This window comes from Lacerta agilis, chromosome 2 (genome assembly GCF_009819535.1).
Source record: "Lacerta agilis isolate rLacAgi1 chromosome 2, rLacAgi1.pri, whole genome shotgun sequence".
Classification (NCBI taxonomy): domain Eukaryota; kingdom Metazoa; phylum Chordata; class Lepidosauria; order Squamata; family Lacertidae; genus Lacerta; species Lacerta agilis.
In genome coordinates, this window is record NC_046313.1 from 5,112,943 (window position 1) to 5,140,705 (window position 27,763).

Sequence of the window (27,763 nt, forward strand, 5' to 3'; positions counted from 1 at the left end):
TTTGTTTTGTGTCGACTATGGCAGACCAACACGGCTACCCACTTGTAACTGGAACTTTGATAATTGAATCCATTCATTCAGCAGCACGTCGCAAGTCCCGTGCACATTCATCTAGAGAAGAAAGCCCCCACTGTGTGAAATAGATTTACAGCATAGGATTGTACTACAGTGCTGCCTGCAGCTCTTTGCATAATGTATTTACCCAGGGGTTGTATTCTGTCGCTATTACTCAGCCTAATTACTTCACAGGATGGTTAGGATGATGCAAGGAAGGAAACCTATGTACACAAAGATACAGCCCATGCATAAGTGCACAAAGCCGCGGTGGCACAGCAAGAACACATCCCCAGAGAGTGCGTCTGTGTGTGAAGGGGGAGGACATTCTCATTTTTTATGTCCAGGATGCAACTATGAATCCCACAGCTGACCCAGAACAAGATTGCTGGCAGTCCCTTTGCTGTCCAATGAAGACCTCCAGTTCAGGAGACCTTAAAGTCAGGGAATGCGAGCACAGCCCGGGGAAATGCTGACCTATCGCACTTCTGCAGGCTTATTTTTACGTCCGGACGTGAAACAAGCGCCCTTTTCTTTACTTTTTTTGTTCCTTCCGCTTCCTGTCACGTGACGCCGCGTTCTGGCGGAAGTGAGGGCAGTGATGCGTCAAGGCGGACGCTCGGGTTTATGCTTGGGCGGTAACTGTAGCGGGAGCTGCCACCCCTTCTCTGGGGGCAGCGGCCGGGATAATGGAGGCGGTAAGTGGCAGCGGGGCTCGGAAGTTTCCGTCTCGTGCTCCCTCCCTCCTTTCCTTCCGCTCGGCTACTAGGAGGGAGGTTTCCTGCTGCTCCTCCCTTTCCCCACCCTTAATAGAGAGCTCTTGGGGGGCCGCCCGGCATGGACTTCATTGGGTGGGGGGTCTTTTAAGCGAGTGGGGGAGGCTACAGAATCATGGCTTGAGTTGGGAGGGACTCCGAGGGTCGTCTAGTGCAACCCCTTTTGCCCAGCGAGGAACTCGAACCCAGGACCCTGAGATTAAGAGTCTCGCGCTCTACCGACTGAGCTATCACATCAGGGCTAGATTGTGTGTGTGTTGCGTCAATATCTGTAGCCCTATGTCTCCGTCTACTTCATTTCATAAAATGTATGCGCCGCTTGATTGTAAAAATAAAAAAAACCAAACCAAGCCTCAAAGCAGTTCACAAAAGATAAAACAGTGAAATCGAGAAAGGTTCGTGACCCTCCTAAAACATGCAGAAGTTGAAAGACTAGAACAGATTAGAATCACTTCAACTTCCTAAGCATCTGGGTTGTTGTTGTTGTTCAGTCGTTCAGTCGTGTCCGACTCTTCGTGACCCCATGGACCAGAGCACGCCAGGCACGCCTATCCTTCACTGCCTCTCGCAGTTGGCCAAACTCATGCCAGTCGCTTCAAGAACACTGTCCAACCATTCATCCTCTGTCGTCCCCTTCTCCTTGTGCCCTCCATCTTTCCCAACATCAGGGTCTTTTCTAGGGAGTCTTCTCTTCCATGAGGTGGCCCAAAGTACTGGAGCCTCAACTTCAGGATCTGTCCTTCTAGTGAGTACTCAGGGCTGATTTCTTTGAGAATGGATAGGTTTGATCTTCTTGCAGTCCACGGGACTCTCAAGAGTCTCCTCCAGCACCATAATTCAAAAGCATCAATTCTACGGCGATCAGCCTTCTTTATGGTCCAGCTCTCACTTCCGTACATTACTACTGGGAAAACCATAGCTTTAACTATACGGACCTTTGTCGGCAAGGTGATGTCTTTGCTTTTTAAGATGCTGTCTAGGTTTGTCATTGCTTTTCTCCCAAGAAGCAGGCGTCCTTCTGATTTCGTGACATGCTGTCACCATCTGCCAGTGATCTGGAGCCAAGAAAGTGAAATCTCTCACTGCCTCCATTTCTTCCCCTTCTATTTGCCAGGAGGTGATGGGACCAGTGGCCATGATCTTAGTTTTTTTGATGTTGAGCTTCAGACCATATTTTGCGCTCTCTTCTTTCACCCTCTAAACAGGAGAGGTTTCAGCAGGTGCTGGATCTTTCCAGGGTACAGTGGAGGCGCCTGCTTGAGCTCTCAATAGGCTGGGAGTCCATAGCTGCCATATTACGAAATGGTCGAGTCCTTACCAGTGCAGAATGGGTATTGCCTGGCACCTGTAGTAGTACCATATACTGATCAAAATGGTCAAGTGAGCACCATGTATATATTTATATGTGTTGTGTGTGTGTGTATAGATAGATAGTGTGTGTGTAATTGCTGCTTTTACGTAGCGCTTTTAGAGTGTGCAGAGTGCTCCATGTGAATTACCTTAGTAACCTGCACCTGCATCATGACACTAAGATAAGTTGGTTGCTACCCCCCATATTTGTAAATGGTTGGGCTGAGGTGAAGTGACAGTAACTTGTTCTTGGTTGTCAATGCAAATGTTACTGCAGCCTTTTGTTCAGTCGTTCAGTCGTGTCCGGACCTCTTCGTGACCCCCATGGACCAGAGCACGCAGGCACGCCTACCCTTCACTGCCTCTCGTAGTTTGGCCAAACTCATGTTAGTAGCTTTGAGAACACTGTCCAACCATCTCATCCTCTGTCGTCCCCTTCTCCTTGTGCCCTCCGTCTTTCCCAACATCAGGGTCTTTTCTAGGGAGTCTTCTCTTCTCATGAGGTGGCCAAAGTACGGGAGCCTCAACTTCAGGATCTGCAGCCTGCCTGCTTGTAACTATTCCGTGCTTAAGACAGAGCTCAAGTATAGGGGTGTAAAAGAATGTCTGGGGTGTTGGTGGGGGGCACATAAAGATCTGCTAGCAGCTATTTCTGTGACTGATTTGAAAAGCTTGTAAGATGCAATTAACTCCTCAAGTACATTTGCTGATCTGGATCACTGTTGCATATCGTCTCCATAAGGATACCTTGGACCACAATGAAAATACCCACTTATTTTTACTGGGTATAGGATTGCAAGTTAATTGTAGCCACCTCCTCCTCTCTTTGGGAATGAAAAGGAGGCGGAACCAGTGCTGTTTCCCATCCACCGTGACTGCTGTCAGTAAATGTAACTTCTTTGCGAATACTGTACAGTCTTAACCTCAGAGAGCTCTGTGCACTGATGGGTTGGGACAGCAGCAGTGTCCCTCTGATTCCTCCTGGAGGGAATGTGGGACAGGCAAAGGTCACAGTCCTTTGCACAGTTAGATTAACTCCATTAGATTTACTTCTGAGTAAACACGAGTATATGATGCGATGTGGCCTAGTATGTTGCGGCATCGTGAAATATCTGCTCTGTCTCTGTACTTATCCTCCTTTCGAGATAATGCGTGTTCTGTTCAGAGCGATGCATCAAGCATAATGCAATATGCTGTTAACATTCTTTTATAAAAGTAGTTATGAGGCATTATTGTGCCAGAAGCATCTTTTTAATCCACCTCAATTTTTCTTTTTAATATTTCTTTTCATTAAATCAAAGACATGGAATTCCATATCACATAAGAACTAAGGAAACGGAGAGAGAAAATACAGTTTAGTTAAAAGTAAAAATTAAACATAAAAATGAGAGTGGCTCAAGTTTGAGTTGCTGCATTCAGAATCCCGGGAAGAAGAAGAAGACTTACTGGTACTGGAGCATAATAACATACCCCTTTTTGTTTTGCTTTGGAAGTATTAGTCTATTGTCCTTGGAGGTCTTGTGATATTCTCACTTGAAGAGTTACTAATAAATCTAAGTCGTGGTGTATTTCACTGGAGGCATTTGATCTAACCTGATAATTTGCCAAAGCTTTTGGGCCCCTGGAAGGAATTTGAAATGTTTCCTCTGCCCTGCTCAGCTGGCTTAATTTATATATATATATATAAAAAAACCCTGGCTGCCGGGTGCCTCTTTCCCTGTGTTGTGGAGGCTGTTGGAGAAACAATGGCATGACAGAAATTGTTATTGGTGTGCTCAGGCGTGGCCAGGAACAGGAAGCCATAAAGCCTGCTCAGCTTGTTTTCTGGTGAGTATTAGATACCAACGGGTGAAATCGTGGCCAGAAGCCTTTACTGTAACAGCAAATGTACAAGTTCTCTGAAAAGTCCACAGTTTTCAGAGTCCGTGAGGAGGGCAGTTTCTCCAGCTGCCTTTAAATCCAATTATCTATGCTCATGAGAGCCTGTCTCCTCTCTGATTCCATTGCTGTTTGCTACATGTGAGCAGAGGCTTGTTGCCACTGAGCCCGTGACCTTCCCTAGTCTAATCCCAATTCTTATTTATATCCCCCAATGGTGCCTCCTGCATGACGCACAAACTGGTGTGGGACTACAGCAGGAGTGACAGCCTGGACACTGGCAAGCAGGAGAGCTAGCACACATGGGTGATGGGGGGTTCAGTAGGTTTGCAGGCTACGTATACGGGGAAGTGATGGGTTGCAGCGGAACAGTTTTCTTTTAAATCCAGATATTTATCTGTATTGCTCACGCTACGTGAGTTTGCCTGCCTGTAGTGTTTGAAGCCAGAGTGTGTGTTGAAGCTAAATGTTGGGTTTATGTACAGATGGACACTCATACAGATACTGTAGTTAAAGAATCCCTGCTCATATGTGCCTGAGTTGGGAGTATGTGCAAGTATATGGAGGCTTCTATAGTGGGAATTGTCTTTTTAAATGAGATACGGAACAAAAAAAAAGTCATAATGCTTTTTAAAATTATAAAGGTGATGGCAACCGACATTCAAGGATTTATAGTTACAAGGAGCATGAACTTGGTGGTGGTGGTGTTAGTAGTAGTAGTAGTAATAAATAATAATAATAATAATAATAATAATAATAATAATAATAATAATAATACAGTAATGCCCTGCCTATTTGACTGGGTTGCCCCAGCCACTTTGATCAGCTTCCAACAAAATATAATAATACAAAAACACAGTGAAACATTCAAATATTAAAAACTTCATTATAATGGGCTGCCTTCAGATGCCTACAAAAAATCATATAGTTGTTCAACTCTTTGACCTCTGCTGGGAGGGCATTCCACAGGGCAGGCCCTCTGCCTGGTTCCCCGTAGCTTCAGGTCTCGCATTGAGGGAACCACCTCAGTGTCTGGGCTGGACAATGAATGGGAGCAAAGAGGTTCCTTCAGGTCTACAGGGCCAAGGCAGTTTAGGGTTTTAAAGGTCAGCACCAACAATTTGAATTCATAGAATCTTGAGAGTTGAAAGAGACCCAAGGGTCATCTAGTCCAACCATGATTACTATGTCTCTCCTTTTTGAATGTTTGGAAACCTGCCCTAGTAAGGCATCATCGTATTCAGTCTGGCTTGGTGGTCTATAGTAGACACCCACAGTAATGTGACTGTTGTTTATTTCTCCTACAATTTTTACTCCTATACAATGGACGCTTGGGTTGTGAACGCGATCCGTGGCGGGAGGCGCGTTTGCAACCCGCAGCGTCCGTAACCCACAGCGTCGCGTCTGCATATGCGCGGGTTGCGATTCACTGCTTTTGCGCATGCGCGAAGCGCTGAACCCGGAAGTAACCCATTCCAATACTTCCAGGTTCATATCCCGTAGCAAAGGCACCTGCAGCGAACGCAACCCGAGGTATGACTGTACTCTCAATCTGCTTTCCATGCTCCATGTCATGGATTTCTTCACAAGTGTACACATCCTTTACATATAATGCTACTTCTCCTACCTTCCTATTTGGTCTATTCCTTTGGAACAGGTTATATCCCTCAGTTCCTACATTCCAGTCTCATCCCACCAGGTTTCAGTAATGTCTACCAGGTCGTATTTGCCATCCTGTATTAAAAGCTTGATTCATCTTATTTGTTTCCCGTACTCTGTGCATTTGTGTAGAGACAGACGACTGAAACCACAAACCGTTCCTCCGGCTACTTCCTTCCTGTAGTAACTTGCCCTTTAGCAGGTTTCTGGAGCAGCTTCAATTATGCAAAATCGAAAGAGAAACTTACCCTGTGGAAACCTTCTCTTTCCTGAAAATAATTCCCCCTACATCCTTACATGAGAGGCTATGCACAGATGTTTCTACATGCCTTGATGATGATGATTTATTGAATTTATATACTGCCCTATACCAGGAGGTCTCTTGATTAACGTTTAATCAGGTGCCAGAGGCCATGTAGAATTGTTCTGGAGTGCCCACGTCTGTACTGAAGGCTACAGGCTGATCACCCACATCTTGCAGAATGTATGTTAAGAAAACTGTGTTATGAAGCTTGAATGCTGCCATGTAAGTTACGCTTCTTGAGAACTTGTTTGTATGTGCGTGTGTGTGTCCCCAACAATCTGGATCTTCTTTGATTTACTTGCAGTCCTTAAGACTGAGAACATGGAAGAATTTTGCACACTTCACATTTCTGAAATAATTTTGTTCAGCGCAAATTCATCTCAGAACACCTTCTTGTCACCTGCAGCAAGATGTTTCCTGGTTTTGGTTTCAACCAGTGCGATCTGCTTCGGAAGCTTGATTTTCTGGTTATCTTTGGCTTATATTTTCTCCTGTAAACACCGTTTTGTGTGTGTGTGTGTGTGTGTGTGAGTTAGACAAACGTCTTTCTGTAGGCAGACTCCTGGTTAGACTGCAGCAAGAATCTTTGCCCAGAGTTCAGCTTTAAATGGTACCGTACAGGCTTTGTTGCTCAGGTGAGGCTTAGCCACACACCTCCCCTTGCTGTGGAGACCTTTCCTATTTTAACATGGCCAGGCTCTCCGGGCAGGTTTTGAATGGTGGCGACTTCCTTCCCAGCTTGGAAGTGGACAGCTGGGGTTTGTCATGCCCTGGAAACTATGCTGACCATTGTGGGAACACAATGAAGTTTTCGTGGGAGAGGGGACAGGAGTCACCGAGGGCACAGTTCCACCCTTCCAGCTGCCGGGAAGGAGCCTGCAGAAGTGCGATGGTCAGCATTTCCCCATGCTGTGCTCACATTCCCTGACTTTAAGGAGGTTGGTCTCCTGGAGGTCTTCATTGGACAGCAAAGGGACTGCCAGCAATCTTGTTCTGGGTCAGCTGTGGGATTCATAGTTGCATCCTGGACATAAAAAAATGAGAATGTCCTCTCCCTTCACACACAGAAGCACTCTCTGGGGGATGTGTTCCTGCTGTGCCACCACGTGCTTTGTGCACTTGTGCATGGGCTGTATCTTTGTGTACATAGGTTTTCTTCCTTGCATCATCCTAACCATCCTGTGAAGTAATTAGGCTGAGTAATAGCGACAAGGTGAGCTTCATGGCTGAAGAGGAATATGAACCCGTTCAAATCCCCGTAGGCCCTTCTTTCTTTCCTTTCTGAACTGTTCATACAATAGTTGCAGTCAAGCATCCCTCTTGCATGTGCCTGTCTTTGTGCGTGAGAGTCAGTCAATCTTCCCTTAGCTCAGATTTGGGGAAGCTGTGGCTCTCCAGGTGACATTCGGCTGCACCTCCCACGATCCCTGACCATTGTCCGTGCTGCCAGCTGCAGGATGCTGGAGGAGTTGTAGCTAATCACCCCTGATCTCCTGTTTCCTCTGTGTTTTATTCTTTGCAGGCCACTGTTGCTGAGAGTGGACTGGAGAAAAGCCTGCCCTCGTCGGAAGGTGAGCATCACACCTCGGGAGGATGCTCTGGGGTGCTGAGCAGAGGATGGTCTATGCGTGTGATGACATTATGAAGATACGGCGCTTGAAATGTGCCTTTGGAGAACACTCTTCACCTTTCGGTCAGCAAGGCCCTCCTGGATGATGGGATACTCACAGGCCCTATTGGATCGCTAAAGTTTTCCTAAGGGATTCTGACTCACTTTGAGCATGGGTCCGCCAATATTTGCTTGGCTTACAAACCAGCCTCCATTTTTCCTTGCCATCACCTCCCCATCCACAAGTCTTCTGGCATCCTTAAAGGTCTGGGGGGGAGTCGGGGATTCCCTTCATTCATGTTTGGGTGGGGTGGGGGAAGAAAATAAGAAACAGCAGAAAAAGACTTCTCTCCCAAGTCTTAGGTGCTCCTTTGTGCCTTCAGGGATAGCTCAGTTGGTACTAGAGCATGAGACTCTTAATCTCAGGGTTGTGAGTTCAAGCCCCGCGTTAGGCAAAAGATTCCTGCATTGCAGCGTGGATAAGGCTATTGGGCATTATTTTGGCTTGGGGTCACTTGCCCCTGGTGAGATAGCGAGTGATGTGTAGACACTTGCCCTTGGCTGACTCATTGTCATGTGTTTTTGCACTCTTGAGTCTCACTGAACTTTGACTTTTTTATATCTACAGTATATGCCTTCCCTCAAGCTTACTCCTCAACCCCCAGAGTTGATCAGGGGGAGCCTGTGGCCCTGGGACTCCAGCTCCCATCAGCCTCTGCCGGCATGGCTAATGGTCAGGAATGATGGGAGCTGTGGTCCAGCACTTCTGCTCTAGGCCATTGAGCCTTGCATTGCCACCTCAACAAACGTCGAGGGTTTCTTCATCACAGTCTTTCTCTCCAGAACAAGCCAAAATATCATTTTCCCACCCAATGTGGCTGTCTGAGCAATTCAGAGCAGAGGTAAAGGATGCAATTCCTGTCTTTCCAGGAACGGCCACTACCCCTTTTTAGGCTCATAGCTTCTCGTCTCTTTAAGACGCTTTCCTTCCCAGGGTAGGCCTTCAGGTAGTCTCCCAGCCTCCTGCTCGGTGGTAATGTGGCCTTGGCATCCTGAGAATCTCTGGCTCCAGTTTTTGAAAGCAGATGATATTGTATGGCTGTGGAGATAAGCTTGGAAACTCAATAGAAAGACCTGAACAGGACGGGGTGGTTGGAAGAAGGCATGGGTGCTCTGACTAATTCCTTGGTGGGTAGAAAAAGCAGGATGAAAGGTTTAAAAGTCTATATGAAGAAATGCAGATTTGCTTGATTTCCATGAGTGTTTTAATGCATGGCGGATTTAGTCCTGAGAATAATATCTACTGTAAGCTCCTTGAGGCAGAGCTCTCTCCCCCTCCCCATACCCAGCTTCTATTATTCTGTAAAGCGATGAGGCTATACAAAGAATAAATAATGAGACGTAAAAGAGCTTGAAGTTCCCCATTCTAACCCTTGGATGAATGGCAATTCCTGCTCTGCAGACTTCCACCTCAGAAAGCTCCAAATCTCATGCTCCTTCTTTTGCCTTCTGTTCACTTTTGAGAGGTGAAGAGCGTTTTGGCAGTCTGCACTCATACGCCCCTTGTGCTTGTTTCCGCAGCAGACGAGGATTCCGGCAGTGGCATCTACACATGCTTCATGAAATCGCATCGCTGCTACGACCTCATTCCAACGAGCTCCAAGCTTGTGGTCTTCGACACTTCTTTGCAGGTGGGTAGCAGCATGTTCTTCCAGAGGGCAGAGGAGGAGGAGCCTCTAGCAGGCTTCCAAGATTCCTGGCTAAATGCTTCTTATCAGTTGGCCGCAAAGTGGGAACACCCACAGACAAGGGCAGGGTTTCTTCATAAGTGGGACAGTGTCAGGGGTGCAGGGAGAGATCAGTTTGGAAGATTGAGCATGCGCGTGTGTGTGTGTGCACGCATGCGCGTGTGCATATATGTGCTGCTCTTACGCTGCCGTAGAACCCCAGCAGCATGAGGGCAGTCATAGGCATAAACGAGGGGTAGGCAACCTAAGGCCCGTGGGCCGGATGCGGCCCAATCGCCTTCTCAATCCGGCCCGCGGACGGTCTGGGAATCAGCGTGTTATTACACAAGTAGAATGTGTCCTTTTATTTAAAATGCATCTCTGGGTTATTTGTGGGGCCTGCCTGGTGTTTTTACATGAGTAGAAGGTGTGCTTTTATTTAAAATGCATTTCTGGGTTATTTGTGGGGCATAGGAATTCGTTCACAGTTTTTTTCAAAATATAGTCCGGCCCTCCACAAGGTCTGAGAGAAGGTGGACCCAGGGGCGTAGCAAGGTAAATTGGTACCCGGGGGCAATTTTTTTTTTTTGGTCAAACTCCCCCCCCCCTGGGCTTGGGAAGGTCAGGTGGTACCCAGTGCGGAAAATTTCTTGTCAACCCCCCCCATTGATTCCCCCCCCGCAAAAAAGGTTTTACATTATTTCATATTTTCTTACAAAGGAATAATGACAAGTAATAATAATAAAAAATTTATTTATATCCCACCCTCCCCAGCCAAAGTCGGGCTCAGGGTGGCTAACATCAGATAAATAACATTGGTATAAAATCAAACAATAATTGAATTACCTCCTAAAAACATCTCAAAATCAAATTAAAGTCTAATTAGATGGTTTCCACAGGGTTAGGGTTGGGAACAGTAAGTGTTCTCTGAACTGAAATTTCAGTCTTCATGACATAGGAAAACAGCCAAGTGAACAGCTATTTTGGTGGAGGAGGGTCAAGATATTAACCGATATGCATGAAATTTCATATATAGCTATATAATCCCTAGTGTGGTAAGATAAGACCTTCGGAGCAGGCATTAAAAACAACTACAATAATTACCCTTATAGCACTAGGCGGCCTCCCTCCGTTAATTGGCTTTATTCCTAAATGACTCATTCTACAAGAACTAACAACCAATCAACTCACTCCTCTAGCAACCACCTTGCTACACCCCTGGGTGGACTGGCCCATGGCTGAAAAAGGTTGCTGACCCCTAGCATAAACCATCAGTGTGTTATGAAAGTAGGTGGCTTTCTAATTTATGGGGCCTGCTTGACACCAAAGATGCATATTTTTAGGGGCCATTCTATTCTGCTATTGTAATTTGTTTTTTTAATGTTTTAACGTTGTATTTTGAATTGTTATGAACTTCCCTGAGGCCTGAGAGTGAAGGGTAGGTAATATATCAAATTTCACTACTACTATTAATATTCTAGGCTGCACCCACAGAAGCTAATGCTATTTTAGGCTGCATCAACAGAAGTAGAGGGTCCAGGTCAAGGAAAGTAATAGTACCACTCTATTCTGCCTTGGCCAGACCACACATGGAGTACTGTGTACAGTTCTGGGTGCCACAATTTAAGCATGATGTTGACAAGCTGGAACGTGTGCAGGGGAGGGCAACCCAGGTGACCAAGGGTCTGGAGCGCTTGAGGGAGCTGGGTATGTTTAGCCTGGAAAAGATGAGACTGAGAAATATGACAGCCACCTTCAAGTATCTCAAGTGCTGTCACGTGGAAGAGGGAGAAAGCTTTCTTTCTTCTGCTCTGGAGGGTAGGACCCAAACCAAAGACTTCAAGATACAAAAAAGGAGATTCCGACTAAACATACGGAAAAACCTTTCTGACAGTGAGAGCTGTTTGACAGTGGAACAGTCTCCCTTGAGAGGTTGTGGACTCTCCTTCCTTGGAGGCTTTTAAGCAGAAGTTGGATGGCCACCTGCCATGGATGCTTTAGCTGAGATTCTTTTTTTCTCTCCAGACTGTATAGATATTTATTCACCAAATAGTATGTATACAATGAATGAGCAACAGCGGCCTAAAGTTCAGGCACTGCTTCCTTCTTCTCTCTCAACTTCCTTTTTTTATAAATGATTTTTATTGTTTTAATCTATAACTACCACAGAAAATAAAATACAAATTCACATACATTCATCTGCTTTGGCAATCATTGCCATGACTTCCCTCAGTCCTTTCAAATGGCTTTCAAATTTCTATCTTAATTCTATACTTCTTAATTCTATCATTGCTTAAAATTCATATACATATTAGTCACTATAAAATTCATAATTACAATAATATTTCCACGTTTATCTACAAAGCTTCTTGAAGTCCTATAAACGTATTCAATTGAAAATCATTGTCCCTTAAATAGTTCGTAAATTTAAACCAGTCTTTGATGAATTTCTGGTCCCGCTGCTCTCGGATTCTTCCCGTCATTTTGTCCAGTTCTGCATATTCCATCAGTTTCACTGTCCAGTCTTCCTTTGTCGGTATTTCTTCTTGTTTCCACCTTTGTGCCAACAAAATTCTTGCCGCAGTCACTGCATATTGGAAAAGTTTAACATCTTGGTTTTAATGTCCGTACCTATAATTCCCAGTAAGAAAGCTTCTGGTTTTTTAATGAATGTATATTTCAACATTTTCCTCAACTCATTATATATCATGTCCCAGTAAGCTCTTACCTTCTTACACTTTAGCTGAGATTCTTGCATTGCAGGGGGTGGAATAGATGATCCTTGGGGTCGCTTTCAACTCTATTATTCTATGGGGGAGAACTGGAATTGGATGTGTGCCACTGGCAGGCTTCTGCTACAAGAAATGTGTTAGCCTTGAAGTTGCCACAGGACACCAGGCATCTTTTGCTAATCAGCCGCTCCTCTGGGAATCTCCATGGACTTATTGATGCTCTTGCTTCTTCACACTCCTTCACACACTGAGTTGAGAGCGCATTAGGGGCGCATGAAGCTCCAGGAGCTGCCTTTGGGTGGAGTTCAGCATGGCGCTGTGGAGGTTGTTCCCTCAGTGCCAGGGCCGGCGCGTCCATTAAGGCGAACTAGGCAGTTGCCTAGGGTGCTAAAATGGAGGGGGCGCTGGCCAGCCTGCCCCCCACCCCCCGCCGCCGCCCGGTGCCGCTCCTTTTCTTCAGACCCGTCTTTACTATTGGGTTTAGTGGCGCACCGCACCACGGCGCGCGCCCAGCAGCTGTGTGTCCAGGAACAGCTGTGCCTGCGCTGTACGCTGCTCATGTTTGGGGTGGCGAGCAAGGTGCTGCAGCCTGGAGCCGGCTCCTGAGGCAGCCGGCTCCAGGCGCCCAGCGCATCATGCCCCCCCCCGCCAGCCAATCCAAGAGGAGGCGGAGAAGCCGCGACGGGAAGGCAGACAGCAGCGGCGGAGGAGGAGTGCGTGAGGGGAGCGTTGCCATGAGGGGAAGCAGCGCCAGGGCGCGAGGGGAGAAGAAGCCGTGTCCTGAGGTGGGTGGGTGTGAGGGGCGAGTTTCCCTCAGGAGAAGCGGCGGGGGGGGGGAGCGCTGCGCAGAGGAGAAAGAGGCAGCGGCGGTTTTCACAATTAAAAAAAATAAAATTAACATTTTCAAATTCTGTGCTTTTCATTCTTCCTATAATACATCTGTGTTTGAAATATGATTGGTGTGTGTGTGTGCCAGAAGGTAATCTCGCCTAGGGCGCAAAAACCCCTAGTACCGGCCCTGCTCAGTGCCCAACTAGGCCACCTTCTCTTCCCTCCTTTCTCATGCTATTTTGGGGGTTTCCCCACCCTCCCCAGAGCAGCAGATTTGGGGAAGGAGTGCAGGAAGCCCTGTTGTGCTAGCAGGAGTCCTTGAGCTGGCTTCCAGTAATGGAATCGAGTGGTTGAATTGGCCCTACTGTGTGACTGCGCTTTTCGTATGACTTTCAGGTCAAAAAAGCCTTCTTTGCGCTGGTGACTAATGGCGTGAGGGCCGCTCCACTCTGGGACAGCAAAACACAAAGCTTTGTAGGTAAGTATATCTCCTCTGAAGCACACAAGGCGGATGCCTTTTGCCTTCCTGCCCACCCCCAGTTGACTGCTAAAGTTGAACTCTTTCTTCCCTTTTTTTGCCATATAGGAATGCTCACAATCACGGATTTCATCAACATCCTGCATCGCTATTACAAATCAGCCATGGTAAGTACATTTGGGGCAAAATAATCCCCTTCTATGTTAAAAAAGCCAATATATTGAGATGATTTTGTCTGGAAAGCGGTCTTTAATACAGAGTTGTCAGCTGCCATTGAATCTTGACTACCTTGAGTTTCCCAAGAACAAGTTTCTAGCCCCTAGGGCTTCTGAAAGTTTTCCTCCGCAATGAGTGAGTGGGAGCATACAGATTAGAGTGGGTGAGTTTTGGGCTGGACTTCAGTTTTGGTCTCAGGAATGTTTTTCTTTTCTGTTTAATAATTTCTATGCTCCAGTCAGTCCCGGGATGGTTAGCAGTACAAAACAGAGCGTAACAAATCTAAAAAATAATACATTCAACTTCTAGAAGTGGAACCAAAGGAGAGAAAACGGGGGAAGTCACCCAGTACAGATTCAAACAAGATTTATTTTTTTTTGTTCTAAACAAGAAAAAGAATTATTGGTGTTTAAGTGGTGGTTTGTATTTGTTTTTCATTGTGTTTTGATTGTTGTGTTTGTGTTGCTGTATGTGTTTTGTTGTTCTTTGTTCTGTAAAAAACCAATAAAATTCTTATAAAAAAATAATACATTCAGTAAAAATGCAGCAAAATTTTTTATACATTCAGTAAAAAGAAGAGAAAAAGACACACTCATTATGGACACTGATGTCACTCTCTGGAGTCCAGAGCTCTAGTCAACTGGGTCCTGCCTCTGATACTGGTGGGGGAACGACTTCTTCCACAGCTGGGATATTAAATTCCACTCCCGAGTTCCCAAAGCAAGCTGGAGCTCCCAACACTTGCAGAGGTGGGCACAAAGGCCTGTGGCTTCTGTTGCATTGACGATCTGCTCTGTTTCTGGTGTGTGCAGGTGCAGATCTATGAGCTGGAGGAGCACAAGATCGAAACATGGCGAGGTGAGGAGAAGGAGGGTGATGATGTGGGGCAAATACAATAGGGAGCACTTATGGAGGGGAAGAAATAGAACCAGAAGAATGTGTGTCAAGTGTTTCCAGCCGTAGTGGAGGAGTTACTGTGCATTTGGCAAAGCGCTTTTCTTCCTCCATGGTTTCCAATTCATGCCCTCCTTCCCCTAGAGAGCAGGAGGAGCTGTAGGTTTCTCTTGCTCCCCTTGCATAGAATCATAGAATTGTAGAGTTGGAAGGGACCTTGAGGATAACACAGTACAGTGGGACCTCTGGATGCGAACGGGATCCGTTCCGCAACCCCATTCGCATCATGAGCAGTCCGCAACCCGCAGTGCCACTTCTGCGCATGAGCGGGTTGCGATTCGGCACTTCTGCACATGCACGTGACGTCATTTGACACACATGCGCATGCGCAAACTGCCGAACCCAGAAGTAACCCGTTCCGGTACTTCCGGGTTTGGCGCGTTCGTAACCCGCAGCGAACGCAACTCAAGGTACGACTGTCTCTCTGTTTCCTCTGCTACCCCCGAACACTTTGGTTCCATTGCATAACTGAGATGTTCTCTCCCACATGCAGAAGTCTACCTGCAGGACTCCTTCAAGCCCCTGGTCTGCATTTCACCTAGTGCCAGGTAAGAAGCTCTGCCAATATGTGGTTGGGTGCTAAACTGTGTCTGCATTTTTTTTTTAAGTATTGCCAAGCTCTTGCTTTCTACCATTGCCCCATCTGGCAGCCTCCTCATTTTGCCCTGCCAAAGACGCCACCAGTCAGTGGATTCCTCAGTCATCTCTTGGCCTCTTGCCCCTGGACTGTAGTGATTCTGCCTCTTGTGCCTTGGTGGTCCTCTGCACAAACGCATTCTGATCTCCTTTCTTCTTGTGGCTCAGGCCACAAGCCCTGTGATGAAAGTACCCACAGAAAAGCAGGTGACTGGTGCCAAGCGAAATGCACAAAGAGAGGGCTTTGGCATGTATCTAGCAAAGCTGTCCCGTTTGTGGAAGGACACCCCCTTGTGCAATGCAACTTCCCCTTCCCGTCTTCTCCCCACATAATTTGTGCGTGCGTGAGTGCGTGGGGTCGTAGAAGGAGCAGAAATTCCACTGGTTAGGGGGAAGCCCTTCTGCAAACTAGACGGCTTCATTGGATACAACCCCATACACTATGGGCCACACACGTGTGGGTACTATATGCAGCCACATGCAATACTGGCATCCTGAGAACCTCAGCTTATCTTTTATGAACCAAGTTTCTAGCTCTCTTGGTTATGAGGATGTAAGATCTCTGGTTCGTTCCTCATGAGTAACCAGCTGATTCCGTTGCTTCCTTTAATAGTTTTATTGTGCAAAACTATTTACAGTGCAGAGCTAACAAAATACACATCCATATCATCCATCAGCAGAATCTGGGAGTGCCTCTTTCTGGTTACCCCCCGCCCCAGCAAAAAAGACGCGGGATGCGGAATCTCCTCCTCCTTGCCCTACGTGGCACCCTTCTGCGCAATTGGGGTGACGGAAGTGCCGTGCCACCCTCTGCGCCCGCAGGACGCAAGGGCTCTCTCACGTCCCTAGAGCCTTCGCAGCCCATTCCCTGAGAAACCTCCCCTTCCCCGCTTGAGGTCTCATTGCTGCCCCCACTGGAGGAAGAAGTGCTGCTCCTCAGGTGTTGTCGGGGCTCTCTGTAACATCCCAAACCCCTGTCACCCCCACTGCGCTGTGCCGAGGGCAGTTCCCTGACAGAGGAGAAATTTAGAAACAAGGGGGCAGTTTTTAGGGAAGGCTAGACAATACAGTGGTACCTCTGGTTACGTACTTAATTCGTTCTGGAGGTCCATTCTTAGCCTGAAACTGTTGTTAACCTGAAGAAGCGCTTTAGCTAATGGGGCCTCCCGCTGCCACTGCGCCACCAGAGCACGATTTCTGTTCTTATCCTGAAGCGTTAGTTCTGGGTTAGCGGAGTATGTAACCTGAAGTGTATGTAACCCAAGGTACCACTGTAGTGGTATCCTACATACCGTATTTTTCGCTCCACAGGGCGCACCGGACCATAGGGCGCACTTCGTTTTTAGAGGAGGAAACAAGAATTTTTTTTCAGGTTTTCCTCCTCTAAAAGCCCTGTTTTTTTTTTTTGTTTTTTTTTGAGGATCAGCTAAAAGTTTTGCAGCTTTTTTGCAAAGGGAAAAGCCCTGTTTTTTTGAGGATCAGCTAAAAATTTTGCAGTTTTTTTGCAAAGGGGGAAAAGCAAAGCTCCTTTTGCAAAGGGGGAAAAGCAAAGAGGAAAAGCTCTGTTTTTATGGGGTTCAACTCACATTTCTGCAGCTTCTAAAGGAAAGGGAGCCTTTTCTACAGTTTCCAGACAGATAATCTAATCAGCCAGTCACATGTCGCTGGGGAAACAAACAACCTCCCTCTGCAGCAAATTCAACAAAGGAGGGCGGGGCTGAAAGAGAGCCGGGGACTCATCTCTCTCCCGATCTCTTGCTGATCAGCTGCTGAGCGGGGTCCTTTCAACACCCCCTTTTCTCTTTGTAAAATAGAAAGCATGATCCTCTTTTGGCCCCTGGGCAATTCGGCTCCAGGGACCACCATTCGCTCCATAAGACACACAGATATTTCCCCTTACTTTTTAGGAGGAAAAAAGTGCGTCTTATGGAGTGAAAAATACGGCAGTTCTTCCCTAGATTACAAGTCCCAGGCCTCTTGTCCTGATAGCTTTCTGCCCTGCACCGTAAATCCATTCCTTGCCACAAAATTACTTGCAAGCTGAAAAGAAAAGGTCCCTTAAGAGACAAGGATAAATTACAGAATACACAGACACTTCATTTAAATGTTTCTGGGTGGATATCACTGATCTACAGTCTTTTATTAGAGTTCCTCTCACAATAGTCCTGTTAAAAGGAGGTGACTATTACTGCTGCGTCACAGATGAGGAACTGAGGCTGAAAGATGGTGAACTTGCTTTATGGGATGGATGGGCAACTAGCGGCCTGCAGGCTACCTCTGAGCAATTTTTAGTTCAACCCTGGTGGCCCCACCAAATTTCAGTTGAGGTGTGGTAAGCTATTTTCTCACAGTGATATGTATTCTGGTTGTACAAGAGAGAAGGACGGTCTGCACTTCAGTGTAACACTTCTCTTTTTCATTTTTGTCTGTGATGTCACAGCTGTGCTTAATCCCATGTGCTTCTGCATGAAAGTGAAGCCCTTTCTGCAGGGGGGGGGAACCTTGTGTACTCCCAGTGTTGTTGGGACTACAACTCCCATAATTCCTGACCGTTGGCTGTACCGGCCTGGGCTGAGGGGAATTGGGAATCCAGAGACACAGTTTCCACATCCCTGCTGTAGTTGCGCCAAGTTTCTTTAGAAACCTGACGATCTGTATGGATTTTTTGTGTGTGACAAAATACACTTTTGCCCTCCTCCCTCCCTGGCCGCTGTCTGGAAACTAGAGCGGCACCAGAGAATAGAGAATTAGGCTATTCCTGTTCTAGGTCTATAAGATAATGATATTAACTCATTATTATGTTCCTGGGACCACTTGGATTCCCATCCTGCCATCTTTCCCAGTCAAGAGGAAGGCAGTTGTGAGATGGATTCCCCCCAATATGCAACTGATTTTTTAAAAATATGTTTTTTATTAAAGATTTCTTAGTTTACAAATATACGTGCATTGTCTCTTTTTTTTCAAGTTGCATTTTCTACAGATGTTTCATTTGTTGTGAGACATTAGTGTTACATACAGTATATGCAACTGATTTTCATCATCTGTTTTTGGGTGACTTTCCCGCAAAATGGTGCCCAAAGTGCATTACAACATATCAGTTGTGAGTACAGCAACTCAAAAACCACATTAGGAACAATTAGAAATAATCATCATGTCAGTAAGTAAATGAAGAAAAAATAATAATAAACACTGCATACAGTATTGTAGAGAACAATAAAAATAAGCTAATATATTTTAAAATTAACAGTTTTAAAAAATAGTTTAAAACTAACAGGAGAGAGGATAATTCCTAACAGAGTGTAAGGTCCTTGGATGGTTGCTCATGAGAAACCAGGCAAAACTCCGACCATTCCTTTAGTAGTTTATTGTGCAAACTATATACAGTGCAGAGCTGAAAAGTTCATGTCTGTATCAACTGTCTGCAGAATCTGGGAGTGGCCCCTTCTGGTTCTGACCCCAACGGAAGAGTTTCGGTATACGAAATTCCCGCCTCCCCTCTTTTCGTTTCACCTCCTGCGCATTTGGGGCAGCGGAAGTAACACGTCTCCTCGCCCACTGAGCAAGGGGAGTGCAGGGTCTCTCCAACATCTCGAGAGCTTCGGCTCTCCATCCCCTGGGCGTCTTGAATCTCCCCACCGGAGGCATCGCTGCTGCCTCCGCTGGAAGAGGAGGTGTTACTGGCCAGGTGGGGCCGAGGCTCTCTGTAGCATCCCGAGAGCCCTTCCACCCCCCTGCGCTGAGCCTGGGACAGTTTCCTGACACAGAGCAATGAAATGTTACTGTCATTCCACAGTGGCTTACCACAATTCACTTGTATGCATCAGATAGTGGTGCTATACTTTAAGTAGTTAGTATTTATTATGTCTGTTAGCCACGTACCGTATTTTTCGCTCCATAAGACGCACTTTTTTCCCTCCTGAAAAGTAAGGGGAAGTATCTGTGCGTCTTATGGAGCGAATGGTGGTCCCTGGAGCTGAATTGCCCAGAGGCCAAAAGAGGATCATGCTTTCTATTTTACAAAGAGAAAAGGGGGTGTTGAAAGGACCCCGCTCAGCAGCTGATCAGCAAGAGATCGGGAGAGAGATAAGAGTCCCAGCTCCCTTTCAGCCCCGCCCTCCATTGTTGAATGTGCTGCAGAGGGAGGTTGTTTGTTTCCCCAGCGACATGTGACTGGCTGATTAGATTATCTGTCTGGAAGCTGTAGAAAAGGCTCCCTTTCCTTTAGAAGCTACAGAAATGTGAGTTGAACCCCATAAAAACAGGGCTTTTCCCCCTTTGCAAAAGGAGCTTTGCTTTTCCCCCTTTGCAAAAAAAGCTGCAAAACTTTTAGCTGATCCTCAAAAAAAAAAAAACAGGGCTTTTAGAGGAGGAAAACCAGAAATATATATATATATATAGAGAGAGAGAGAGAGAGAGAGAGTTTCCTCCTCTAAAAACGAGGTGCGCCCTATGGTCCGGTGCGCCCTATGGAGCAAAAAATACGGTATATGCAAAAGTCTCAAAGTGACTTAGCAAGATAAATAGTAGCTACACCTCTCACTTGTGGCAGCCTTCCTTCCCAGCTCTCACCCGTGTCTTCATTCTCCCTCTGTCCTCTCCTTGGGATAGGTTGGACCATCAATTAAATAGAGCAAAACCCAGAAATCATTGCCTCTCCTCCAAGAATCCCAGCTGCAGCTCCTTTTTCTCTTTCTCCCCCCCCTCCCTTGACGCACCCCTTGTGGAGTCCGGCCCCTGCGTGTCCTTGTTGCTTCTCATCTGTGATACGCTTCCCCCAAACTTGTGACTTCCAGCCTGTATGATGCCGTCACCTCCCTGATCCGGAACAAGATCCACCGCTTGCCTGTCATCGACCCTGACTCTGGGAACACGCTGTATATCCTGACCCACAAGCGCATCCTCAAGTTCCTCAAGCTGTTTGTGAGTGACCAGCAGCTCGAACTGGCGTTGCTGCATCTCTCCCCCCATCCCTCTGCCCCAGAGCTGTTTGGCATAGCTGTGAGCTGCCATCTTGTTGCTTTCTGTCCACAGAGTTCCAGGTTGCTATAAGAAACTCTTGTCTTCTTATCCTGCAGATTGCAGAGTTTCCCAAGCCAGAATTCATGTCCAAAAGCATCGAGGAGCTGAAGATTGGCACCTACGAAAATATTGCCATGGTCCATACCAACACCCCTGTTTATGTGGCGCTGGGCATCTTTGTACAACAGCGGGTTTCTGCGTTGCCTGTGGTGGATGAGTCAGGTGAGGTGCATCTCTGCAGGGAGTGGAGCTCAGCCAATCTAGACCGTTAGGGCTCAAGCACTTCTTGTCTATCAGTGGGTTATATTTTAAACCAGTCTCTTGGAAACAGCAGTGTGAAGCGAGAAGCTGCACTGTGTTAAAAATAACGAATGGTTAAGTTTAAACCTTTAACTTGAACAACTTTTCCAACGATAGAATTACAAAGTGATCTAAAATACCTTGGAAAGATTCCCCAGTGAAATGTCTGGGTAGATCATGGGTAGGCAAGGCCTGGGGGCCGGATCCAGCCCAATCGCCTTCTAAATCTGGCCTGCAGACGGTCCTGGAATCTGTGTGTTTTTACATGAGTAGAATGTGTGCTTTTATTTAAAATGCATCTCTGGGTTATTTGTGGGGCATAGGAATTCATTCATTCCCCCCCCCCCAAATATAGTCTGCCCCCCCCACCCACAAGGTCTGAGGGACAGTTGACCGCCCCCCTGCTGAAAAAGGGGGTAGACCCCTGGGGTGGATAGATATCACAAGAGCAAAATAATCCATCCAAAGGCAAAGTTGATATTTGAATTTAAAAGTGAATTAAACTGCTGGTCACAGTGGAATACACCTTGGCTAAAGAAAACCATGGTTCTAAATATGATAATCCTAAGAAAGTTATATTCATACTATTGAATTTACCAATAAGAGTTCTTCCTGAAAATCTTGATAACTAGCAAAAGAGCTTTAAGGATTTTATGTGGCAAATGAAAAGAGCAGCCATAAAAGCAGAGGAATAAAAATGAAGAGATAGCCGTTCCACCTATTACAGTATATTATGAAGAGGCTATATTTGCTCACCTGAGAATGTGTTTCTATCCTGACAAGTTATTGGTCAGATTAATATTTTAGCAAGTTTAAAGAATATCTTACGGTGTGGTACACAATTTAATAAAAGAAGGATCAGCTTAAGCCCATGTATATCAGCTACCGGTATGCAGAATAACTGGTGCAAACTATAAGCAGAGGGAAGATACATATTATAATAATTAAACAAATACCTTTTGATAATACAATTATAATTATTGTAATGTTATAGTGCTATAGTATAATTATTATTATGATAAATACCTTTTATAATAATTAAAGGAAGAAAATTTGCTTGGAAACCTGTATTTTTTGAAATGATATGGATTTATGGAGCTTAGGAAATTATTTTAGGAAGATGCTGTACTGGTATTTTATAAAACTATATGTGTGGTTTCTCTTGGCTTATTTATTTATTTAAAAAAAAAAGATTGTAGAATGCTTGAAGTGCTCATTTTTGTTTGTTTGTTTGTTGAAAAGTCAGGGTTTGCACCCGTGAAATAATAACTGTTCATGTTCAGGATCTGGCTACTGTGTGTGGGGTCAGAAAAGAATTTATTCCTCTACCCAGTTCTAATTGGCTAGTGACCTAAGATGGTTTCCCCCCCCTGTGTGGGTTTGCTATTTTTCTCGGAACCATCTCCAGCCATGGATCCTATAAGCAGCTTTTTCTAACACACCTGCTTTTTGCTTGTAATGCATTGCACTCCAAATTGGGGGGGGGGGTAGTGCAGTCATTGCAGCGGAGATACGAACAACGCATGATATCAGGGGAGGGAACCGAGTAAAATATTGAGATCACCTCACAAAACTCCTCTGTCTCTGTCTTTCAGGCCGGGTTGTAGACATTTACTCCAAGTTTGATGTCATTGTAAGTATCTCCCCTGTCTTCGATGAACGCAGCTGGGATAGCTCAATTGGTAGAGCATGAGACTCTTAATCTCAAGGTCGTGGGTTTGAGCCCCACGGCGGGCAAATAGATTCCTGCATTGCAGGGGGTTGGACTAGATGACCCTTGGGTGCCTTTCAATTCTGCAATTCAATGTTTCTACATATGGGAGTACATTTTGCTTTGCTTGCAGGCCCTTTGGCTCCCGAAAGATTTTTCATGGGGCTCCATTTAGGTGTTGGGCATACCTGCAAAACTGGTGTGGTTTTTAGCTCTGGATGTTAGGGTCAGGAAGCCTCTGTTTCTCCTTTCCCGCAGCAGAGAAAGTGTTGGTGATGTGGGCTAGTAGCCAATAAAATTTGGTTGGTGGCGCTTTGCTCACAGTCCAATTGACTGGAGTCAGGAAGCAATGTTTCCTTGGCTCAGGCTGGCTTAGGCCATGCTCACATCATACATTTAAGTCACTATGGGATCACCTTAAGCAGTTATAGCTTCTCCCAAAGAATTCTGGGAGCTATAATTCATTAAGGGTGCTGGGAGTTGCTAGGAGACAAACTGCAGCTCCCAGAATTATTTTGGGGAAGCTATGACTTCCCCCAAATAATTCTGGGATGGCGCTGTGGGTTAAACCACAGAGCCTAGGGCTTGCCGATCAGAAGGTCGGCGGTTCGAATCTCCACGATGGGGTGAGCTCCCGTTGTTTGGTCCCAGCTCCTGCCAACCTAGCAGTTCGAAAGCATGTCAAAGTGCAAGTAGATTAATAGGTACCGCTCTGGCAGGAAGGTAAACGCCATTTCCGTGTGCTGCTCTGGTTCTCCAGAAGCGGCTTTGTCATGCTGGCCACATGACCCGGAAGCTGTACGCCGGCTCCTTCAGCCAATAAAGCGAGATGAGCGCTGCAACCCCAGAGTTGTCCGCGACTGGACCTAATGGTCAGGGGTCCCTTTACCTTTATGACCAGTTAAAGTGACACTGCAGTGCTTTAAATGTAGGGTGTGAATGTGGCCTTTGTGACTTTGGAGTCCCATCTCTTTATTACCCCTTTCCTCCATGGAACAAGACTTGGCTCACTCCCTTAAATCGCCTGTGGGGATTTACTTTTGTTGACATTCTGCAATGCAGTTACTGACTGCTGATGCAACAGGGTCTAACTTGTGTTGGCATCACAGAGCACTGATGAAAGGATGATCCTGTATTGTTGCAAGGAATGCGCCTCTGGTCTTTCTGTCTTACCTTCTGTAAATGTGCTGCAAGCAGCCTTAGCATGGAAGCACACCATGCAGATTCAAATTTCACAGAGTGGGGAGAAACATTCCCCCACATTCTTGCAGCCCGGGGTGCACATAGTTGTGGGGAGAACAGATGTGGGGAGTCGCATGAAGGTCAAGTATGCCGCCAGATCTCCTCACCTTGCCTGTCTTCTCTGTGACTAGAACCTGGCAGCAGAGAAAACATACAACAACCTGGATGTGACGGTGACCAAGGCATTGCAGCATCGCTCGCAGTACTTTGAGGGTGTGCTAAAGTGTTACAAGCATGAGACTCTGGAGACAATAATCAACCGGTTGGTGGAGGCCGAGGTAATCCCTGTTGGTAACTCTCTATCTGGAGTTAAAATGCTCCGCAAAGTTGAACTTAATAGAGGCAACTCCCTATTTTATGCTGGGATTAGGTTCCGAGGCACCATGTGTTTAAGTGAAATCACGTATATTGGGAACACAGTTGAAAAAAACCTGCAAATACTACAGTTGCTGCCTCCAAGCCTCCTTGCTCGGACTCCAAATCTCCACAGGCCTCAAAGGTCGGTCCAAGGGCTCCTGGCATTGCACTTCCAAAGGCTCCTGGGCGCTGTTTTCTGCCATTTTCACACTCTTTTAGGGCTGCTTTTGCCCCTTTTCATGCCACTCCCGAGTTTGCAGTTGTGCGTTTGCATGTGCGTTGAACGTGCATAAATGGGGAGTTTCCTGTATTGAATCCCGATTGGAGGAGCACACTTTACCCTAGGTATGATCACACCGAGACAATCTTGAGTTTAGGAAAATAAGAAAGCAACATTACAGGGAATATATGTTTGATAGGAAAGATCCTAGTTCTTTCTATCTACGGTGGAGATTCCTTGAGCCATGCTTGCTCTTACGTCTTCACAGGAGAGAGACAAAAGGTGTAAAGGAGGAGGAGGTAGGAATTGAGTATCAAGTCTGGCACCTAATGGAACGTCAGCACAGGTTAGGTCCGCAAGGACAACAGTCTAGGAAACTTGGAGGTTCCTCTCTGTGCCGCCTCGTTCCCATGCAGACACATCAATCTCCAGTGCAAGCTGAGTTGTAGCACAACACTTCCAACAATCCCTTCCTCTCCAACTTCTCCTTGGCCACTCTGTTTCAATAAGGCAGCTGTGGGGAACTTCTGGGCCTCCATATGTTGCTGGACTACAACTCCCATCGTCCCTGGCTGTGAGCCCCGCTTTCTAGGGCTGATGGGAGTTGTAGGGGCTCCTGCAGTCGGGGAACTTCAGTGGCAATACAGGGTAACTCAGAGTACCCGGAAGTGCCAGATTTTGCATGGGTTGATTTCCCCACCTCCTGGAAAAGGTAATGATGAAATTGAAATAGTTGTTTTGGTTTCTTTGTGGAAGTAGTTAAATGAAGGTGCTTCTACAACAGCTGAAATTTGGTGCGCACATGATCTGGCAACTGAATACGAGGAAAAGTTGGCCGGTGGGGCTCTTTTGTGGGAGGGTCTTCCCTGAAACCTGGGATGTGAGGACGACTTCAGAACAGCATTTGTCAGTCAGTGAAGTCCACACTTTATACAACCTTATTCAGGTTGACACAGGTGCTGTTGACTTGCGGCTTAACCATGAAGCTGTTGTGTAAAAGGTTGCTTATCACTGAAGGATGGGATTCTCATTTCCGTGGAGAAACTTGGAAGGCTTTGAATAGCATGAGGGGAGTATCTGCAAGGGAAGAGGAGGAGTACCAAAACACCAAATTTCTTTTTCACATAGACTTGGGGACAAATAGATACAAATTTTGTACTTATGTATTAATTTACCACATTTACACCTCACTTTTCCCTGCAAGGAGCTCAGGTCAGCATACAGGTTCTCCCCTCTGCATTTTGCCCCCACAACAGCCCTGTGAGGTACGTTAGATGACTGGCCCAGTCCAACGCTCTCTGATCACTGGCTCTCTAAATCACTACCACCCCTAAATCTTGGCTGTGTCAAGCAAGTCCTCACAGGCCTTTTCTGCTAACCCACAGGTTCATCGGCTGGTTGTGGTGGATGAAAGCAACGTGGTGAAGGGGATTGTGTCCCTCTCGGATATTCTGCAGGCCTTGGTCCTGCCTGGCGGTCAGAAGCCCTGACTACAGGAGGGCTGAGCCCCCCCACCGTGAACCTGAAGCGTGGAGCAGCTTCCCTTCTGCCTCACCCTTTTGGCCAACCAGCTGAAGCCCAGAGCAGTCTGTGCTGCCAGCCCAGTCATCAACCAACCCTCCGTGGGGCTACTTCCCTTGGCATTTCCCACCTCATCAGGCTGTGTGTCTCCTCCTCCCCCGTTCTGGTTGCAAAGGAGCCTCGAGGCTTGCTTGTTCCCTTTTGCTAGGTGTATCAAGGGGGCCCCTCCGGCTGCAGGCTCAGGTGGGCTATACTTGCCACGCTTGGAGGGGGGAGAAAAGGGAAACAGGCTTCCTGGGACGAGTGCAAAGGAGATACATGGGGAAGGGGCCACCTCAAAAGCCCAAACACACACAGACCCTCAGGAGGTGGACCTCTGCAGGTGCCTGGTGGACAGCATAAGTCATGGCAACTCGAGTGGGCGAACTGTGTGTTCGCATAACCCCTGTATCTGCATGCCATGTGTGAGCAGAAGGGAACTGTAGGGGAGAAGTTGCCATCCTAGTGCCACTTTGTCGCTTCCACCAAGCAATACTCTTTCCCTCCTAGTCTCTGCACAGGTTGGGGGGGGGGGTTCTGTTTCAGAGTTGCCATCCCCTGCTCTGCCCTTCCCAGCAGCAGAACCGGGCCCCATTCCATAAGCTCCTGAATGGCGCAAACGAGATCTTTGCAGGAGCTGGAAACAACTTTCCAGGTCCTTGTGATGAGTCTGCGGTGGCCGTTGGCTGTCCGGAGTGCCTGAATCCCTGCTGATCCGTTTTGGGACAGCCTCAGTAGCACCTGCTCACCTTGGTCTTGAATACATTGCCTTCAGTCCTGCCTATCAACTTAGCAATGATAGGACTCTGCATCTGTGCTCCGGCAGAAAGAAATGTGGTTGTCCACAGGCATATTCAAGCTCTCCTTTTGAGGCAGAAACATGAGTGCTTTTGAGAATCGGCACCTAATTCTTCCTCACCAAACCAGAGGCAGTTGCGTAGTCCCTCCACTGCACAGGAGTATTTTTCTTGCCATAAAACTCACCTCTTTGCACATTCCTACAACTGCTCCTCATGTAAATTGTCCGACATGTATTTTTGTAAAGCCACGGTTTCTGACGCTCCGTCCACACTCTTCCTGTTTTCTTTGGCTGGGACGGTGGCAGCGCTCGTTCTCCGTGCTCTGCCTCAACTTGGAACTTTTAGAAATTATTTCAGGTCCATGCAGGGGATCCTTCTGGGGGCCTTTCCCTTCGTGTGATGTCAATTACTATTTGTTTTATTCAGATTCTGTTCTTAATAAAAAATTGAGGTATCCTATTTCAGTTTGTGTTGTCTTAAGAGCAAATGAACCATCGCAGGCAACAGATTTCCCCCCAAGGGATGAAAACTCTCTCCTGATTCAGGTGACTCCAATTCTAGGGTTGAGTTAAGCAGGAAATATCCAGGGATAGACCAAGGCAGTAAGTTGCCTGAGGTGACCCTCTTCCCAAATACCCAAGGTCAGTTAGGTTACTTTGGCACCAGAGACAGAAAATCCCGCAAGCGCCTCTCCCGGGCAGTAAGAATACGATTAAGAATAAATAACCATTTGTGGCCCTTTCAGCTGCCTCACTCTAAAAAATATCAACCTTCCTTCCTTCTCCCACACAAAGCAGCAGAGGCAGCGGGTTTGTGGATTTCTTGATAGTTTTCAGATCCAACGGCCTGGCCTATATTCTCTCTTCCCCTATCCCAGCCTCTTTTTGCCATGCCCAGGACATTTTATTAATTTGCTTCTCTAAAATGTACATTGCTATGCAAAATATGCATTGTAGTTGATGGGGTCCTCGTAGGGGAAGCGGCCATCGTAAATGTAGGTTTCCAGAGCTGGTGACCCGTGTCATAGATGCAATGCACCTTGAGCCCTGATACGGGCAGCCACTTCAGGAGGTCCTTTGTGGTGTTCCACATGTACCAGCCATCCTCAAAGTCAACGTTGGTGAAGAAGCACTGATAGTCCCGGTAGGTGTCATTGTGGGAGGGGGTGGAGATGAAGACCACTATATTCTGCTCTGGTCAGACCTCACCTGGAATACTGTGTCCAGTTCTGGGCACCACAGTTCAAGAAGGATACTGACAAGCTGGAACGTGTCCAGAGGAGGGCAACCAAAGGGTCAAAGGCCTGGAAATGATGCCTTATGAGGAACGGCTTAGGGAGCTGGGTATGTT

The 27,763-nt window shown here is 46.6% G+C and overlaps 1 protein-coding gene across 2 annotated transcripts; it reads left to right on the forward strand.

Moving 5' to 3' along the window:
* The first annotated feature begins 637 nt into the window (after positions 1 to 637).
* On the forward strand, positions 638 to 26,755 carry PRKAG1 (protein kinase AMP-activated non-catalytic subunit gamma 1). Of its 2 annotated transcripts, XM_033137981.1 has the most exons (12): positions 642 to 752; positions 7,544 to 7,592; positions 9,212 to 9,321; positions 13,317 to 13,398; positions 13,507 to 13,565; positions 14,427 to 14,472; positions 15,062 to 15,116; positions 19,998 to 20,124; positions 20,280 to 20,445; positions 22,119 to 22,156; positions 23,608 to 23,754; positions 25,439 to 26,755. In XM_033137981.1, the coding sequence occupies exons 1-12, from the start codon at positions 744 to 746 to the stop codon at positions 25,541 to 25,543; spliced, it is 993 nt and encodes a 330-aa protein (XP_032993872.1). In that variant the 5' UTR covers positions 642 to 743; the 3' UTR covers positions 25,544 to 26,755. The 2 variants fall into 2 exon arrangements, with proteins under 2 accessions (XP_032993862.1, XP_032993872.1); XM_033137971.1 differs by having other exon boundaries at positions 638 to 752; positions 13,317 to 13,565.
* The last annotated feature ends 1,008 nt before the right edge of the window (positions 26,756 to 27,763 follow it).